The sequence below is a fragment of the Ornithodoros turicata genome, unplaced genomic scaffold, assembly GCF_037126465.1.
Source record: "Ornithodoros turicata isolate Travis unplaced genomic scaffold, ASM3712646v1 Chromosome53, whole genome shotgun sequence".
Lineage (NCBI taxonomy): Eukaryota > Metazoa > Arthropoda > Arachnida > Ixodida > Argasidae > Ornithodoros > Ornithodoros turicata.
In genome coordinates this window covers 708,527-727,939 of record NW_026999381.1, presented here as the reverse complement: position 1 = coordinate 727,939, position 19,413 = coordinate 708,527, and the positions used below count along the sequence as shown (strand labels likewise).

Here is a 19,413-nt window from a genome sequence, read left to right as displayed (position 1 = left end):
GTAATACGTGTTCGCCAGACCTAACCTCAGTGATTACGCATGCACAGTATATATGGGCGCTCTCGACACATGGAATACGTATTCATCTGACCTAGTCACAACGGATATTGTAGTCCTAATGTATTCCATATGCATATATATGTATTTATAATTTGACGTTACATTCGTGATGCGTGAACATTCTACGTAGAATAATGTAGAGAATGTGACCTTTGTCGTTTTAGACTCCCCATGTAAAACATCACTTTTCTTCCGATTCATTTGTGCCTCTGCTAATGATTTCCAGTATTTTTGTGCACATTTCAATATTAAATGCTGTATTCCAGACATTTACGCTCAAAATACGCCTATTTCTCATAGTAAAGTTCTTGCTTGGCAAGCAGTTTTCTGTTTTACATCACAGTTGGCCCTAGGAGCTTGAGCTCTTCTAATAACCCTGTTCTGCCTTTCAAAAGCAGATATTCATTTAGTAGCCTGCTTTTAATGTCCATATGGTCGTTATTCACGCGTATCGTCTGGCAACAATGACATAAAGCCGATATTGTACCCAGACCCAGCAACAAAGAATTACGGCAACAAATTACAACAGCAGAGACGGCAGAAGCCGATATAAGCAAAACAGATACAACCAATGTGCTCGGACTCTACGATAATTCCCGAGAAACCGGCGTACTATTCGAAGCCAGAAGTGGCACATTGCGAACACGGGAGTGGAGAAACAAATTCGAACTGACGGATGCACAATGCCAACTATGCGGGACAGGCCAGATTGAGTGCACACATCATGTGATAATTGAGTGCGGCCCCCGCGCAGGTGCTCTATACAGGAGGCACTCGGATTTCTGTCAGGAAACTGCGACGCAGCAGAGGTGACAGCCACAAAACACCGATTAGGACAATGGGCTCTTCAAAAACATCACCAACTAAGAACTGAGACGAAGGAAGTACAGAACTGAGTAATAGTAAATGGGCAATAGTAGTATACCGGACTAATGCAAAATACCCAGCGCCATCAGGGCCAGTCTCACACAGTGGAAATCTCATGCACCAGAAATTGAATGGGAAAGCTGAAAATCGACGCATTTGTAGAAAGAGAAGAAATAGTAGGTAATTGGGCATGTCCGCACCTCGGGCTATCGAATGCTGGACCCTCGTTACAAAGAGGCTCGCCAGGGGTGCCGCTACGAATCCAACCATCTATTCATTTCGTAACATGCACTGGACATGAGAGAACTGATGTTCTCAGGCCGTTAATGCACCGGACGTCCGTATTCACAAGTGTCGTCTGGCAACAATGACGTTACCGTACTCCTGCTAAATCTACACCCATCCGTGCGCTCCGGGATCGTCACTAAACTACAGCCCTTTGTACTGTCAGGGACACTTCTAACTTTCTACTCGTTTCCGTGGTCTCGCTCCGATAAACGCCACGCTAGCGGGCAAGGTCGCAAACAAAAAGTGGACTCGTCCGGGGGTGGCCGGGTGCCGACGAGGTATCGCATTTCAGCACGTAGGTGTTGGAAAGAACGTGTAAAAACAATAAAGAAAAACGTAACAAAAGGAAAGCAGACGGTGTGAGAGGGAATTATATCACTATCTTAATCTGGGGGGGGGGGGGGGGTTGTCACTTGCCGTGCCCTGTTTTGTAAGGAGCAAGAAGATCGCGCTTTGTTATCGCGTCGGATTTCCCTTGTTACGTTTTTCTTTATTGTTTTTTACTCGGTCCTTCCAACGCCTTCGTGCGGCAATGCGATACCGTCGGCACCCGGCCACCCCTGGACGAGTCCACTTTTTCTTTGCGACCTTGGCCGCTAGCGTGGCGCTTATCGGAGCGCGGCCACGGAAACGAGTAGAAAGTTAGAAGTGTCCCTGACAGTACTATGTGACTTTGCGAATAAATGCACGCTCGTGCTTCGCGTGTGATCGCTAACAATTCACAAAAAATATGACGCAGACAATAGCACGGAGGATCCTATAAGAGCATGCAGCAAACATCGTCAATCAATTGCGATCTAACAACAAAGCGGAAGACGGCATTAAATGCACGAGGTCGGAAAAACCCCAGAAAACCACGTGACCTTCGTCAACGCTCTGACTGATTGGGTGTAACAGCAGCGAACTGTGGTTCACGGTAACCGCGTTCTTGTGGGCAAACTGCTGTTAAGCGTAACAGCGGTTAAAGCTGCCCCTGTAACAGGGGTATTACTGTGACGAAGTCGCAGAGGACTTACAGGTTGGACAAAGACAGACACAAGAAAATCCCGCGGCTAAACGTACACAATAGAATTGATCAAAAACGTTATTTAGAAACACAGTGAGAACAGTAAGAAGAAGAAATAATCGCAGCTACACAGTGAAACACTACAACGCAGCGCTAATAATAGCGAAAAATATACGCATTGGGAACCACACCTTACCCTGCACCTCCTACCGCCATGGAGGAAATCATGGAGGTAGGGAGGAAATGAGGAGGAGAAAAGAATGGTGGCCAATATCGTTGCGTGGCGCTGACTGTAAGTAAGAATAACGATATGTCGAAGAATAATAAAATTGCTCCGTATGGCAGGTATTTCTGATGAATTTAGTTCCCCGAATAGTGAAATAGTGTTAATTTTCGTATGCACAATAGAAAAAGCGTGATATATTATGATGGTTGACGTCGTCTGCTTCTGTTATTTTCGTCAAAATGTATACGTCAAAGACACAGCTGCAACGAATTACATACGAGTGCTGCACACAAGAACAAACTAGAAGTCGTTTGAGTTGTCTTTTCACGTTGCGTGTACTATTTAGGTGCAATTAGTTAGCGTAGATCTCTTCTCGTCATCGATATATCTCTTGAATTTTGACGCGGGACGCGCGCTCTCGAAGTAAATTAACGGCAAAATTAACGAGAGTTCAGTGATATTGTGAATTATTAAATTCTTCAAGATTCGTGATAGAAAAAGCGATTGTATAGTTCTTAGACGTATCATCATATTTTACGTCTTTTTACACTTAGCGCCCTGCAAAGACATCGACACCATTCTTTCCTCCTTTCTTCAATGGCGGTAAGTAAACATGTAAACATGTTCGCGGCAGGAACTTTGAAACTTTAAAGCTCCTAGCACGCCTCTAGTAACGACAAAGTAGCTTCGAGTGTTGCTTAGAACCAGCCTTTGCTCTTCACTTCGAGGCGAAGTAAATGTGTTGCTCTGTCAATGGAAATGACATCGGGATCGTCCCTACACAAAGAGGCTGTCTGACATTATACTTGTATGCCGAGATCTTTTGTTCAGTGCTAACATACTGCTCCAGGATCGTCTGGGACGAACGACAATCGGGGAAGCACCCGGAACAGAACAACCTCAAGGAACAGGACACAGACACCCATGCGCAAGCAAGTGTGACAAACGAGGCTTCATCTTCAGAAAACAGTGAGTTCTATCTAGCCGTGTGACATCGGCCTGCGGATATAATTAAAGGTTGCAACAGGTGTTCTAACTTTTTTGCTACTTCTCAAAACTACAATGAAGCCTGAATACAAGTACCCTTGAAAGGAAAGCTATCAGGACTGGGTTTCTTTGTGCGAATATAAACAAAAAGAACTGCATCAACATTAAGGTGCACATGGTGTAACATGTTCTCTGGTCTCTGTGTAAAAACATGCGAATAACTGACAGAAAAAAAAAAAAAAACACACGATTCTCTGAAAAGAATTTGAAGAACTGTCCACATAGGACAAGGCAGCTGGTATTGTCTCAGCAAAATCACCTTCATCGAAGACCTTGACGCCTCTCGTGTAGGTGTTTGTGAGGCTGTCTTCCCCAATAGCCACCAATCGCACTATTCTTGTATTCTTCATTAGTACCTCTCCAAGCACACACGGTCGCAAGCTCATGAAAAGATATATATATTTTTAAATGCATTACGAGCTAAACTCTCGACGAAAGACATGACTTGCGATCGTGGAAGCAGCGGATGAGGTGGATAGCATCCGGGGGAATTTAACGGAATCTCTTCTGTTTCCGTTTCTGCCTCTGTTTCAGTTTCCGTTACAACTAGGGATGCGCCAACGTAATCCTCGAATCCTAGGCGGGGATTCGGAAATTCGAATCCCAATTGCAATAAACGGCAAGTCAAATGTTTTGAATCTACCGACCGCGTTTGTTTTTTGTCTGTTTTTTATTTTCTTTTAATTTGCACATCAGGAGTGCGCCGAAATTCTGATTGGCTGATGGCTGGTTTTCTTGTTGGTCTCTTTATATTGCTTCAGACTGAAACAGTTTAGGAAATAACTCTCGGAACTAACTAGGAAAGTTACTTTACAAGTCTTAAATTAACGTGGCTTGGCTTTTTGATTGTTCCCCAGATTTACGGAAAGAATGCGGACTCGAGAATTGATCTAGTTATTTCCCCTAGTAAATGAAAAACGTGTTACATAAATTATATTTCAGAACGAGTATACGGATAGATTTTTTCCCTGAAAATGAACTATTATTCAGTTAGTTTTTCATTAAACAAAAATATCAAATTCTGCTTCGAAACATTCTACAGGGCGTTTATTTTTAGCCTTTACGGAATCTTCGTAACAAGATTGCGAGAGCAGTATAGATGTCGTCTTTGCAGCTGAGTTCTAAGGCCAGGCAGACATACTCTCGAAGAAAGTGTGCAACTACGAGACGCCTAATTACCAAAAATTACAAATCCTGAAACACGGCGCGTTAAAATATCCGTCACCCGAATTTTGATATGAGCCACAAATGAGTGAAAACCGCCGCGACTGGGGACGCGGGTAGTAAAAAAGAGGATAGCAAAGGTTTGTGCAGTTTATGGTTCATCCGGTAACATTGGGGGTAATCCGAGAGAATTTGTGGTTGTCTCTGTGTTTACTCTATCTCGGGGTTGCCTTTCAACAAGCACTGTGATTCTTACTTAACATGAAACAATCTCTACAGGGGATTTAATCAAGAACCCCTCGATGGTGCGTCTTCTGTCTCGACTGGGAACCCATGCAGATACGGCTGACCCTCTGAGAAACAGTGAGTCGGCGCTTTCATTGATACACTGTTGAGCATTTTCGTGTTTGTTTGAGCTTGCAGAAACCATTGCTGTATTTGTCCCGCTTCTGGACGACCCACTTTTCTCTTTTTCCTAATTTACATGGGACAAGGACAGCAAACGATTTACTCCCCATGAAGGAAGAGACAAGATATGCTCGTGTCTTGGAGTCATCACTTACAACCCCCTCGGATTCACAACTCCAAGAAATGCAGCTCCCACCAGAGTTGAGTGGTCAGCCCGTGAGAGTGAAATCGGAACCAGCTGATGTTGCACGCCTGCCAGAAGAGGGCCAGATGCAGCAACAGCATCACAACAGGTCTCCATCAGCAGGTGATGCTTGTGGTAAAATCTTTCTAAACAATACACTCAAGGTGTGAATGTTTTATGGATAGGGTCTGGTTCTTTCGGGTAATATACTTACATACCTGAAGCGGAGTTGGGAGAAAAGGTCGCGTGACAATTGAAATCTGTAATTCTGGGCGAAATCAGGTGCCGCATAGACAGATGTTATCGGGTCGTTATATTTTGTGTTGTCGGGTGTATAATGTCTATTAAGTGTTCTCTGTAAACTGTTCATGTTTGAAGCGCATATGCTGGTAAAAAATATGTACCTCACTCTTCATAGGAACCAGCACAACACGAAATCCCTTCTGCATTGTTGCACTCAGATAATATTTACATCACACATTACTAAATTTGTAAATAGTAACTAGTAAATAGTGCAGGTAGTATGACCCGGTACCCAAATTGGTCCTAAACTGATTCAGGAGGACATAAATGGGGGGAACCTCGTTTAACCCGAAAAAGACAGACCCTGTTTATAGAACGTCCTTGATGACAATGTCACAGTAAGACCTCGTAGACATGCCACTCAGATGACCAGCTCAGTTGGTAGCATGTTCGCGCAATAATCACAAGGTCGCGGGTTCAAACCCGGGCGAGGACACCAGCAGCTTGATGGCAGAGTACAAGTTTCACACACCCGTACAACCATCGATCCATGAGAAAGGCGCAACAAGGGCATGCGTGCAAGGGCTTTTAAAATAAACGTTAAAAAAGCCACGCTTAAAATTGAACCCTTCAGAATAATTTTTTTAAATACTAAACTGCTTAAAAACACGTGCTCTCAAAATAAATGCGGTTAAAATAAATCGTGCTTAGGCATAGGAAGGTGATGTTCCGTACGATAGTTTATGGGCGACACGATGTTCTTTTTTGGCAGAACACGCTATTATGGTGTTTCGTACTCGTGCCTGTACTGTATCAATTACATTTCTTCGCCTAACAACTCTTGATTTCAAAGTATCCAGTCTTAAAGTGATAGGGACCATGCAAGTATGAACACACATGAATACATGGCATGAGTGTCGGTAAGATGGTGGAGAGAACATGTCTATCTGTTACACGTAGCAGGATTTAAAGTGGCGGCAATGTGAGTTGAAGCCAGGAGACAACACTTCCAATCCGAACCTCTACCGCTGCCTCAGCAGTTTTGTAGCGACTGCACACATGCTCGTTTGATACGATGGGCATAACTAGGATTCAGTGCCTATATATAGAATTTCAGCTGCAAAGTAAAGGGAAAAAAATCGTTTCATCCGAAAACCCCAACACCTGCTCGGTAACGAGCGACGAATCGTCACCGAGAAGCACACTCAGAAACATTGCGCCAAAATGCTCGTTTCCACTCAACAAACAAATATCCAGCTGACCATCTCAAGAAGAGAAAGGTCGAGAAAGCATGCACACACACACACACAAAAGAGGACTGACGGAGGGAGATAAAGACTGCCAGGACAGACGACAAAAAAAAATTGCCAGCTGCCAAAGGAGACAACATCGCCCCTCTAAGTTGGCAACACTGGCCACGGGTCACATACAGACAGACATCCTACGTCCGGTGCAGCGAGATCCTCGGTCACACTTCTTACCCGGGCTAGCCCCAAGTGCGATGAGAGCACTATTTTCCGTGGCTGACGTAGAGCCGTCGACTGTCTACCAATCAGGGACGGTGCATTTTGAAAGATTTATTTCGAAGGCGTTTATTCTTCAAAGTTTATTTTTCAGAGTTTATTTGAACAGTGTAGATTTTCTTGGGATTTATATTGCGAGTAGATTTCTTTTTGAGCGTTTTATTCGTACATGATCTATTTCGACGTCGTCCCAGTTGATAAGCCGTGGAACACCTGCAAGAAAAAAAAATCGCGTGTAAGCTGTGGCTAATACTCTGAGATTACGTCCTGCAAGTCCTCCTGTGAAGTGTTGTGGAACAGGTGACAATGACCAGAAGCCTTGTGACCATAGTAGAGTAGGACCAATACGTTTTGCATTTCATGCAGCAAAAGATAAGGAGCACAGTCACGACTGCCATTTACGGTATTGTTGCTGCGGATAAAACTGATTTGTTCACTTTTTTTTGCGCTTTCAGTGCTACAGTTGAAAAAAAATCAATTTATAGTGCCGTGCCTTAAATGGCATTTTTCGTGCCTCAATCAGGATTTTGAGCCTAACACGAGTCTTTTTTTTTGCCTAAAAATCCGGGTTCTACTCATTATCGTAGTTGTCTTACGATATAAAGGTACAAAATTGTTATTAATATTATTGTTATAATAGTAGTATGACAGATGTTTGTAAGGCAGTGCTCAAACAGGCCAGCTTCAGAACTGGTGGCAGTGAGACGGCACTATCAACTGGAGCTAGTGGAGATTGGTCACTGACCAAGAACTTCAAAAGTTGCTTGTGCCAATCGACCAATCAGCAAGAGGAGCAATGCCACGTGACTCCCATTGGTGTGATGTGACTTGGTTTGTGCCAAACTATCGGGCATGGGTTCAACTCCTGCAGATATAGCTGAGAGATCATTTTTTTTCCACTAATGCCAAAGAAACATATCTGTAGGCATTCTCTTAAAGGGGTACTAAAATGCACTAAAATGCAAAGGCTAGTTCGACTCGGAGCAGAAAGCTGGCACATGTGAGAGTGGCTTAAGAAGATATCATATATCTGGTTATCTCACCCCTTATAAGAGGGTGGTTCCATAGGTTCCCGGCCCGAGGTAGAAAATGCGCACGAATTTGAAAATGCGATTTAGGACGCGTGGCTCCGTCTGTTGGAGGGCCGGAGCACCACCCTCAACCCTCTCCATGCTTTTATCGGTTGGAGAGCGGCATTTCAAATAGCCAGAGTGCACTCTTCATTTAAAATGGAAAAAAAACCGAGTACCGTGCTGTGATAAAATTCTTGACAAAAGAGGGGCTTTCACCTAAAGAAATTAAAGCGCGACTGGACAACGTGTACAGGGAAGCCTCCCCGTCGTACACAACGGTAAAAGACTGGGCTAAGCAGTTTTGACTGGGGCGAGAGTCCATTGAAGATGATCCACGCGATGGTCGTCCAGTGGAAGTGGTGAACACAAGAAAATTTGTCTCTTGTCGAGGAGGAAGTGCTGAGCGACAGGCGTCTGAAGGTGAAGGAAATCTCAGAAAGGCTGGGGCTTTCCAAAACAACCGTTTTTCGCATCATCGGCGAGGGCCTTCACATGAAAAAGGTCAGTGCGAGATGGGTGCCACGACTTCTCTCGTCAGTTCAAAAGCAACAGCGCGTCGTCTGTGCCAAAGAGTTTTTGGAGCTCTGTCAAGAGAACGAAGAAGAAATATTGAAGTCAATTGTCACAGGGGATGAGACTATGGGGCTCTACTATGATCCCCTTTCGAAAAAGGAGTCGAATGGAATGGCGCAAACCAGGAGGAGCACCCCCAAGAAAAGCCAAGGTCACACAATCCACAAAGAAGATCATGGCAACAATATTTTGGGATTATCACGGGATCCTCCTCGTCGACTTCAAAGAGAGGAACACCACAGTGAATGCGACTTATTATGCTTCACTCCTGCACCGACTGCGAGACGCCATCAAGGAAAAGAGACGCGGCAGGTTGATTAGAGGTGTCTGGTTGCTCCAGGACAATGCCCCTGTCCACATGGGTTCTGTTGCCAAGGCTGCACTGAAGGAGTGCGGCTTTGGAGAAATCCACCACCCACCCTACAGTCCAGACTTGGCACCGAATGACTACTTCCTGTTCTCAAGCTTGAAGAGGGATCTCAGAGGACGGAGATTTCAAAACGATAGTGAGGTGCAAGAGGCAGTTTTCCAGCGTTTTGCGGACAAAACTTCGGACTATTTTTTCGAGGGTATAAGAATGCTGGTTGAAAGGTGTCAAAAGTGCATCAATGTTAAGGGTGACTATGTCGAAAAGAGATATACTTGTTTAGTCTCGATGACTATTAAAAGTTGGTCGGGTCGGAAACTTACGGAACCACCCTCGTAGTCAGAGTATTTCTAGTTTTGTCGACTGATGTTTTTGTATGCAATGTGTACGGATAGGTTAGAATAGGGTGTGATTAGCTTCAAAAAGGGTGTGGAGATAAACCGTCGCATGAGATATGCAATGTGGCTTACTTCTTCGTTTTTTTTTTGTTTTACTGCAGGAGTCACAGGTGGGACATGTCGCATCAAAGAAGAACCTCAAAAGGACTCTGCGAATGAACACCCAATCCTAGAAGTCAAGACAGAGGCTTACAATGTTGCAGTCTTGACAGAACAGGACCAGATGGGACACAACTGTGATTCAACATCGGAAGGTAAATACAAAGTGCTCAAGGGCATTTATACGCCCGGCCGGGACAATAGTCTTCTTCTAGTCTAGTCTTCAATAACCATTGAAACCAACAGCCATTCAACATGTGTGTAGTGCTACCCACTGTAACCAGTCAACCATCGAGAGTCAGTTAGATGCGATACTCTTTGAAAAGTCCATGTGTTGGTGGCGCTGCGCATGATCCCAATGGCCATTGGCTACAATGGTGATTGAAGACTGCCTATATGACAGGAATATTAGTCAACACCAAACCACATGGCATCGTACAGACAAGTAACAGGGATGCAACGGAAACCTTCAGTTTTCTGCTTGTCACGCACCAGCTGAGCCCGTTTATTGTAATTACATTGATTACTTATTATGATTACGATTTTGAGACAACGGTACCTCCAATATTAAGATCAAATTGCTGGCTCCTGTCGTCTCACCTGTTGGAGCACGTGTGAACGTGACCCCCGCTATAACGATGGTTGTGAAAGCGTCTCTCTACATATATCGATCAGAGTTCTCCCGATGGATAGTCAGACGCATCCGCGCATGAGAGGAGGATGTTCCCTCTCCACATTGTTCTATCCACGTTAAGCTTTTTGTTTCGTTTTTTTTTTCTTGTTCGCTCTGTGCTACAATGGGGTCTGTGGTTCCCGGGCGTGTTTTACCGAGGAAAAGAATGCCGATCGCCCTGAAGTTGCACATGCTTGGGGGACTTCCAAAACTTGAGTTGGCAGATGGTTGTGTGTCACCACCGAAACGTGTGTCAACGGATTGTCCGCGGTTGAGATCGGGTTTGTACTTCTGGACGATTCAGTTCCGATGGTGAGAATGATGGTGTCTATGGCATTGGATGACGAGTACTGGATGGACAAGGTTGATCAATTGATAGATCTTTGGACGTCATTCTCAAAGGATACACGTGATGGAGAGCCTCACGTTGAATCACTGGGTACGTTGTCCTTGGAGAAAAGGAGCTTTAGAGCTGGACAAAATGCTTTCGCACTCGGAACAGAGGCTTGCACGTTCTACTTTTTCGTCGACAGTGTTCTACCTGCACCTTTCTTCTTCGTTGACGTGATCCGAACTGGCGATTTTGCAAAAAGCTTGTTTTGAGGGACAGCTCCGATATACAGCTATCAGATTTTGTGTACCAGTCAGTATAGTAATCAAATGGGGTAAGCTTTTAAGCAGATGCGCTCTCCTGCGGAAAATTTGCAGAGTTGGCTGCGCATACGCGGAGGTTCTTTATCCAACTTGGCATTACGGCAATTTTTGCAGAATTTCACCCCATAGGTTGTGTTTCTAACTGCGAAAGGTAACCATGCATGTGACCGAAGGAATCAAGTGTGATACCCAAAATGCACCGATGCAGGATCCACATCGCGCGCAATCGTGATTAGGCCGCGATTGTGATTGCCCTCAGCTGCTGACAAAGCGAGTCTTGGTGACAGAGATCAACAACGCACACACTTGTCCACCGTTTGCAAACATGATTACAGACACTTCAAGGAGGGTTGGCTTCCTTTCACCCTCTCCTTCTCGCCATTCACACTGCCGCCTCTGGGTTGGCAAGATGGCGGCGATGACAGGGGCCTCCACTAAGAAAACAACATCGACAAATGCAGAAACAGATGAAATGACGTTGGTATTAATGTGAATATCTTTCAAGTAGACATCCTCGACCAGTGTTTCGTTTTAATTTGAAACTTTTGGGAGTGTTGTGCAAAGTTTCCACCAGAGGGCTGCAAATGAAAACCAAGATCACGAACGTGAAGTGCGGACGGTCCGACGTGCTCTGCGGGATTGCACCGACCAGGATGGCGGGGCAATTCAGATTGTTTGCAACAGTGCGTTTTGGGTATAAAATGATGTGAGCGCAAACTATTGTTGAGACAACTTGTAATTTGGAACATCGGCTTAAAGTCTAATGCTGTAGCTGAACACACTATTACCCATGGAGTTAGGAAACACAGGAGCGGCCGTTTCGAGCAGATTTCCGTGGGACCCCTCTGGCGGTCGCTCCTGTCAAAACCGCCATTACTTCCTGTCCACCACGTGATCCTCTCTAAAGTTTCGGTTTGGAAACGCTTTGTTGCTAGCGCTGCTTTTCGTGCTTTTATGTTTTTCCAAAGTCACTTACTCTTAAAATGTGAGCACCACTGCGGAAACAACGTTTCGTTAACGTGTTCTTACCGCGGTTGCGGCTGTCGTTCAACAGAAAGCAGCTCTGTCACGGGAATAACGTTTCCTTCGTAAGCACGTACTTGACCGGTTGTTTCGTACCCCTGTCTGTGAGAGAGTCATCTTGAATCGTTCCTTTCCAAGCTGGCGCTGTGATACAGCTGTAGATTCAATTGATTTCCTCCATCGTTGTACAAATTTGATTACTGGCATGCTTCACTTTGTGGCACTTCAGCAATAAACACACAAAACGCGGCCACGTCGTCATACAAACATCGCTGCCGCGAATGATATTTCTAGTCCTGCGTGGTTGTCCTGCAGACCCTGATCGGTCTTGTAGTAGAAGGGTAAACCAAGAGTAAACCTCCGAACACACACAAATAAAGCTGGACGCGCGGCGTTCATCACAATGCAATACCTCAACTGCAAGGCAATCACGACTCCTGTCGTCTGCTTTGGGAGCTGGCCTGCGCATGCTCTTGGAGTCACGTGAGCGGTCACATGGTAGACAGGAGCATCCCAGAATGCAGTGCGAAGCTGGCACGCCCGTCCCAATGGCAAAAAGTTCGAAGGGCCGCTCCTGTGTTTCCTTCCTCCATGCTATTACCGCTGTCACAAGGGCAATCTTCAACGACCATCGAGATTGATGACCATTGAAAATGCAGGTAGGGCCCCCTAGCATGTAATGTGTCAGCCTACCAGGAAACATTGGATCCAACACTCATTGAGAAGTTGATGTGCCGCCCGCTTGATGGCGCCGCTTGCTTTTTCAGTGGTCAATGGTCGTTGGTTTCAGTGAAGACTGCCTATGTGACACGGTAATACGATTAGACTGATTAGATTGGACATAAACTTCAATAAAGGAATTGTACGCATTCATTTCGGTAAGCTGAGTAGAGCACCAAGTACCTTTTTTTTTAATGTATCTTTGACCCGTGGGGAGCTCACGGGCAATTGGAATATAGTCAAGGTTGTTCCAATTCCTAAAACAGGTTGCAAACTAAACATTGCAAATTACCGGCCGATATCCCTTCTGAACACATGTAGTAAGGTATTAGAATACATATCATATATAAGCATGTTTCCAAATACCGGTACATATCCGGCAAGTAAGAATTTCTTCTCTAGCAATCAACGTGGTTTTCGCCACGGTCTATAAGCACAGTGACACAGCATGTGAACACAACCGACGATCTTGCTAAAGTTATTGACGCTTGTGGACAAGTCGACGCTATTTCTCTGGATTTCGCTAAAGCATTTGGTAGAGTCTCTCGCGGGAAATTATTATTAAAGTTGAAGGAAATTGTAAGAGATGAACTTTATACCTGGTTTTCCAATTACCTTTATAGTAGAAAACAATTTGTCCACGCGAATAACGCTGACTCACCCTTTGTAACAGTTACACCCGGTGTTCCCCCAGGGCTCGGTCCTGGGTCCTTTGTTGTTTTTAATTCTAATAAATGATGTTGGCATGGGTATCGATGTTAAAGTGAACTTTTTTGCCGATGACCTGTATTCTATAAAGGGATCAATGGCGGTGATGACTATGCAAGTTTAAAGAATTGTTTGCAGAAAATGGCAGCTGGTGTGAGACATGTTACCTATTAACATAAATAAGTGTGTGGTCATGAGTGTCACTCGAAAAAGGAAACCGCTCACTTTTGATTACTGTATTAACTCGATGAATCTCTCGAGGGTCTCCGAATACAAATACCTGGGCGTTTTTCTTACGTCAGACTCGCGCTGGAATAAGCACATCCAATACATAACGAAGAAGGCTAACGAGAAATTGTGGTTTCCAAATACGTCATTTTCGTGAATGCACAACTCGTACTAGGTTAACAGCATTCAGAACATTAGTTGGTCCTGTGTTGGAATATAGCGATATTGTTTGGGGCCTTTACACCACTGCGAATATATCTGACTTCTTTAATCCGTTAAAAGGCGAGCGTTACGTTTTATTTTCAAGTCGTGCTATCGTCACACCCCAGTTACTCCTTTTGACGCACGGAGTGGCTTAAAGGGGGCTTAAGTGGCTTAAAGTGGCTTAAACAGTGTCAGAAAGCTAAAGTAGATGTTAGAGGACGTATTATGCCCCAAAATTTTATGTCAGTACTGCCATTTGGTCCGTTCCTCTGCGGATAAATCGTGAAAATTAGAAAACCGCCGCTGCCTAGTCGGCTATACGTACCTGTGTTTCAGCTCCTTTCCGTGAGATGGCGAAACGGTCGAACGCGGCGTTGCAGACGACATCGAAACCTGAACAGGTGGAACTGAATGCGGAATCATACTCTGCAACGCCGCATTCGACCGTTTCGCCATTTGACGGAAAGAATCTGAAACACAGGTACGTATAGCCGTTTAGGCAGCGGCGATTTTTAAATTTTCACGATTTATCCGCAGAGAAACGGACGAAGCAGCATTATTGACATAAAATTTTGGAGCATAATACATCTTCTAACATCTGCTTTAGCTTCCCGATACTGTTCTAATTTATTTTGTCTTCGTTACAAACCACGTGAAGTTTATCTTGGTGAACCCTGTACTTCTTCCCCTTTCTGCTCGACCAACGTCACCGTGCAGTAGTCATAGTACCATATTCCTGCGCTGCTTTTTCACTTTCATAGAAGCAGACGACAGTTGTTCCTTTCGGCCTGTGTCTGCGTGATCTGATCCCCAATCTTCATTCACTGTTTTGTTCCGGGAGCGTAATGCAGCGGCTAGGACCGGCCGGCGCGGTATGCTTCATCCGCTCCATGCAGGGTGACGTGAAGGGTGAAACCCTCGGAAGGGAAAAGTTTTTGAGACTCCTCTCCACATTCCCGTTTAGCTTTGATTGGTTGCTTATTTGAGGCTTAATTCGTCACACGACAAACAAAGTTGATGGGAAGTTGAAGTCGTTGAAGTTGATGGCACGTGTACCGTGGGCTCTATGCATCAACCACGATGTGCAGCAATTTTTTTTCACAGATCGTTCGAAAAAAAAAAAATTATTGAAAAAAAAAAGATTATTGACAATGGTTGATTTGGATTCCATCATAGCGACTACATCACTCTGCACGTACCCAGATCAACAATGGCTAAGCCATCAGCTCATCACACTCAGAACATTCCATTGCGGGTTAAAATAGTCGTTCTTTCCTCGAACCGTCGAAGAATGGAATTCTCTCTCATCTGCTCGCCCTGTCCTCGCTCTGTCACGGCACTTGTGAAAGGCAACTCGGGTGGCGTGGTGAGTGCTTAAAGTGCTTTAAAAAAAATTTACCACAAGGATTGCGACACAGCAGTAACCCTTGCGGTGTCAGGAACATACATACGAGATATCGCATTCCCAAAGTGCGCAGATTTTATTCCAACGAATTACGCGCTGTGAGCGCTTTGTCTCTGTGAAGCAATAGGGCGCTGAAAGCAACTCTGCCGACGTCATCCTGCATGGAAGAATGCAAGCTTCGTAGCAGACGACAATGCCCGGTGTCGCCACAGTATCTTCCTCCGGGCGAACCGCTGTGTGCCTTGCGTGTTGGTTTCGGTTTGGTAGTGTCATCATTTACGAATTAATTACTCGCACAAAATGAATGCGTATGTTGTATTCGGTATCCAGGGAGCGGTCCGTGTTCGGTATGATGCTCACCTAATTTTTTAAAAATCCTTCCGAAGTCTCCCTTTAAGGACAGAGCATATTTCTGGTCGGTTAGCATTCTCGTAGGAGCCCGAGATTATTCGTGCTTGTAGAGGAGGTGATGTCTCTCTACATGAGTCCCTGACTAATGATGATCTAACGTCCCTGGCTCGTTCTCGAAGTTAGACCCCATAACCGCTTTGGGCGAGCGTCACTTGTCTTCAGAAAAACAGATTTCGTTTGATTCCTTTGGAAAGTTGTGACTCGTCCACGTGACGTTCTGGTTCTGCAAGGGTGTAGGGGGCAGCACTGTATGCTTTGGAGTGAACTTCGTGTCGTCGTTTGAAGATAAAAACGTGAGCTGACAGCTCAGGTTTTTAAACAGTTTTTAAACTTCTCGTGCATCGCGTTTCTTACAAAAACAAAGTTACTACGAGGCTTGTGAGGACTCGGGCATTCACACCAGCGGTATGTGTCCAGGAAGCAGAGAAGAAAGCGGTTATATTTGGAGCATCTGAGTTCTTCAGGCAAAGAGGACGATGCCAGTGTGGCTGGTTTAGCAAGCAGCCATCACTGGTGTTCTGTCAACAAAGAATGGCCCACCGCCTGCTCCTCGTTGGTCCCCATTCATTTTCGGGGCTTTTGGGATGCATTTCGATATATCGGGTATTGATGAATTTACCGAATGCTTTGAGCTTCCTACATTTGTGTATTCTCTCTGTCACCTTTCTGCAGAATGTAACATCTCCATCATCTCTTTACATAGAGCAGAAATTTTTCTGCCAGCCTCTATGGAATGCCACTTACTGCGAAGAAAAAGAAGAAAAAAAAGAATTTAGTGAACAAAATTAGGTATTTTTCGAAACGTTCGAGGGGTTAACTTTTTAATCGGGATTTCGGGCAGAAGCGGGCACAGGGCAGGTTGAGTGGACCAGCCTAGTTGCAAGCCGTACTTAAAGACTAACAGATCCTGAAACACGCACATGCGTGAAAATATCCATCCTCAAACTTTGATATGCAAATGAGCCGAAGCCACTGTGAGTGTGGTGTAAAAGAGAGCTTACGTTCCGCGTGCACAACGGTAACAAAATATGAACAGTTTTTTTCCAGTCTACTCTGAAGGGCTGAGCTAGTACATCGTTGGCCAGTTTTGACTGGAATGGCTCACCTGTGTCAAATTAGCGTAATGGCTCGAAAGCCCTTCGTGCACGTTCACAGTCACATGATGGCGGAGATAAGCCGTGCACATTTAAGCATAATTATATGACATTGAAACAAAAATTAACAAAAATGCTCATATAGGAAAAGAAACAAAATGCTGTGACTGTTTAGAATGGAGCTTGGATTGTTCTGTGCGAAAGTCCTAGACTTCACTTCTTGGCAAATGCCGGAGCATGGTGCGAGCTGCTTTGAGTTTGTGGCCTCAATCGTGCACAGTGGGGATTATTTGTGGAGATGGAACGCAAACGGCATGACAGGGCTTTGTGAATGTGGCGCCACCTAGTTTTTGAAAAGTCCGGAGTCAAATATGCTCCTCGTCTGGTATGCCCTCGTAATGTCCGATTTGTGAAATTTCAGATGCAAGAGACATCAGTGTTACGCTCCATATTAAGGACAAGCCCAGATGCACATGTGAACAAGAATACTCAGGTTACATTTCTTCATATGCACAGTTCAAGATCAGCACAGCAACAGTTGAACTGCAGCTCGACAGCACTGCACTAGTCGCTACGAACGATCGACACGCTGAGCAACACAGAGACCAAAGCAAACCACAGGCACTTGCATGCATGTCGAAAGCCAGCCTCGAATGCCACATGTTTGCAGACTGTCACAAAGAGTCTGAAAAGTGTTCCACTACTCATCCATCGGAGGTTCAGATGGGAGGGATGGGTTCTGGGTGCAACACTTGTCCCTCTGCATTCTCGTGGTCTGCAGGAGACGAGGACCACATGGCTTCAGAGTTCAGCATGAGCCGGAACCTACAGCAGCACAAGAGGACATATTCATCCAAGAAGCCATACAAGTGCGATGTCTGCCCTGCGGAGTTCACCCGGAATGCTCACCTAGAGCAGCACAAGCGGACACACACTGGCGATAAACCATACAAGTGCACTGTCTGCCCTGCTGAGTTCAGCCAGCGCGGGAACCTACAGCGTCACAAGCGCACACACAGGGGCGAGAAGCCATACAAGTGCGATGTCTGCCATGCAGGGTTCAGCCTGATTGGGCACCTACAGCGTCACAAGCGGACACACACGGGTGAGAAGCCATACGAGTGCGATGTCTGCCCTGCAGTGTTCAGCCAAAGCTGGCACCTACAGCGACACAAGCGAACACACACGGGTGAGAAGCCTTACAAGTGCGACGTCTGCCCTGCGAAGTTCAGCAGGGGCTGGTACCTAAAGCAGCACATGCGGACACACATGGTCAACAAGCCATACAAGTGCGACCTCTGCCCTGCAGGCTTCAGACAGAATGTAACCTTGTCACGTCACAAGCGAACACACACGGGTAACCAGCCATAAAATTGCAACCTCTGTCCTACAGTGTTCATCCACAGCGCAAACTGTGAAACATGTGCAGTCTCTGTCCTGCAGACCTGAGGCACAGCACAAACCTGCAGTGTAACAAGAAGACCTACATGGGTGTGAAGGCATACAAGTGCAACCTGTCTGCTGCTGAGTTCATGTAGAGGAGGAACACACAGAGTTAGAAAAGAAACTGCTAGAGCTAGTTCATCCAGAGCTCAAAACCTGTGGCTTAACATGTAGCCAGGACACACTTGTGAAGGCAACCATGCAAGTGCTTAGAGTCCGCGTACACGTGAAAGTGCACCAGTCCTGGGGCTGTCGCATGTCCTTGACGCAGACACCTGAAGACGCACATGCTAATGGACAGATAAGGGAAAGCTGTACCGATGCGATTTGTATCCCACCGTAATTTACTTGTGTTTGGCACTTTGAAACTTGCATACACAAACAGGCAGAGGGTAAAAAGAGTTGGGTTTGGTGATGACACATGCGAAACGTAAATAAACAAACAATGAAGGGACACCCATACAGTGGCTCTAAATTGCTAAGCAAGGTTTACTTTCATGAACAACATATGCATTGCATTGTTTCTTGCTTGCCTCTTTATTCCTTTGCCTTTTATTCCTTTCTCCTCTTTATTTCTGTTTATTATGATGATGAATGCTTCTTTTACGCCCTGCATCTCCTCAGCTGATAAGATAAACGAATAAATCAACCCAAAGAAATAAAATAATATTTCTAGACGACGTCACGACTTGTAAGAAGAATGCCCACTGTTACCTTTCGTATTACGAGCATCTATTGTACAATGCGTTGCAAGTTGTAACAATTTGTGAATGGCAACTCAGGAGAAATCGCAGAAGGACAATCGTGTATGGTATGAGAGATTAAAGCCTGTGACCTCAGTCTCGAGAACGTTTTTTTCTTTCTTTCTTTTTTTTCAACCGAGAGGGTTGACTGGAGACTGCAACTACAGAAGTACAGCTCCAGTCAACAACACGGGAAGACGAAATTGTCTCGTTCCGTCAGATGCGCTTAAAAGGAATGAAACATGCACGCATCTTTGCACTTAACCCAGTCAAAACAACAAACAAGTTTTAGCACCTTCCGTCAAAACAGGCAGTAAAAATGTGTCGTATATGCCGTAAAAACTCGTGCTGTATACGAAGATGTAAACTTATATTTAACCGGACATGTTGTGGTTGCAGTGAAAGGTAACCAAAGCGGATATTCGAAAAAAAAAATAATACGAGGCCGCGTTTCAAATGATTGGAACTGTTAACGAAAATGTTTGCCACCAGATACCGTTCAATATTGTCTGGAGTGAAGTTCTGGCGCCTGTCAACCAAAACGTTCTTATAGTTCGAAAATGACCCGTATACGTCGCATG

At 45.1% G+C, this 19,413-nt stretch overlaps 2 protein-coding genes across 3 annotated transcripts in view; one reads left to right on the top strand and one right to left on the bottom strand.

Annotated features, from left to right (window-relative positions):
* Positions 1–19,413, bottom strand: part of LOC135374334 (uncharacterized) — a 267,918-nt gene that overhangs the window by 116,906 nt on the left and 131,599 nt on the right. The window lies entirely within an intron of this gene.
* LOC135374336 (zinc finger protein 431-like) lies at positions 4,982–18,928 on the top strand. 2 transcript variants are annotated; one of them, XM_064607326.1, is made up of 4 exons: positions 4,982–5,021; positions 5,153–5,385; positions 9,529–9,681; positions 17,068–18,928. In XM_064607326.1, exons 2-4 carry the CDS (start codon positions 5,175–5,177, stop codon positions 18,015–18,017), a joined length of 1,314 nt encoding a protein of 437 aa, XP_064463396.1. In that variant the 5' UTR covers positions 4,982–5,021; positions 5,153–5,174; the 3' UTR covers positions 18,018–18,928. The 2 variants fall into 2 exon arrangements, with proteins under 2 accessions (XP_064463396.1, XP_064463397.1); XM_064607327.1 differs by having other exon boundaries at positions 4,990–5,021; positions 5,158–5,385.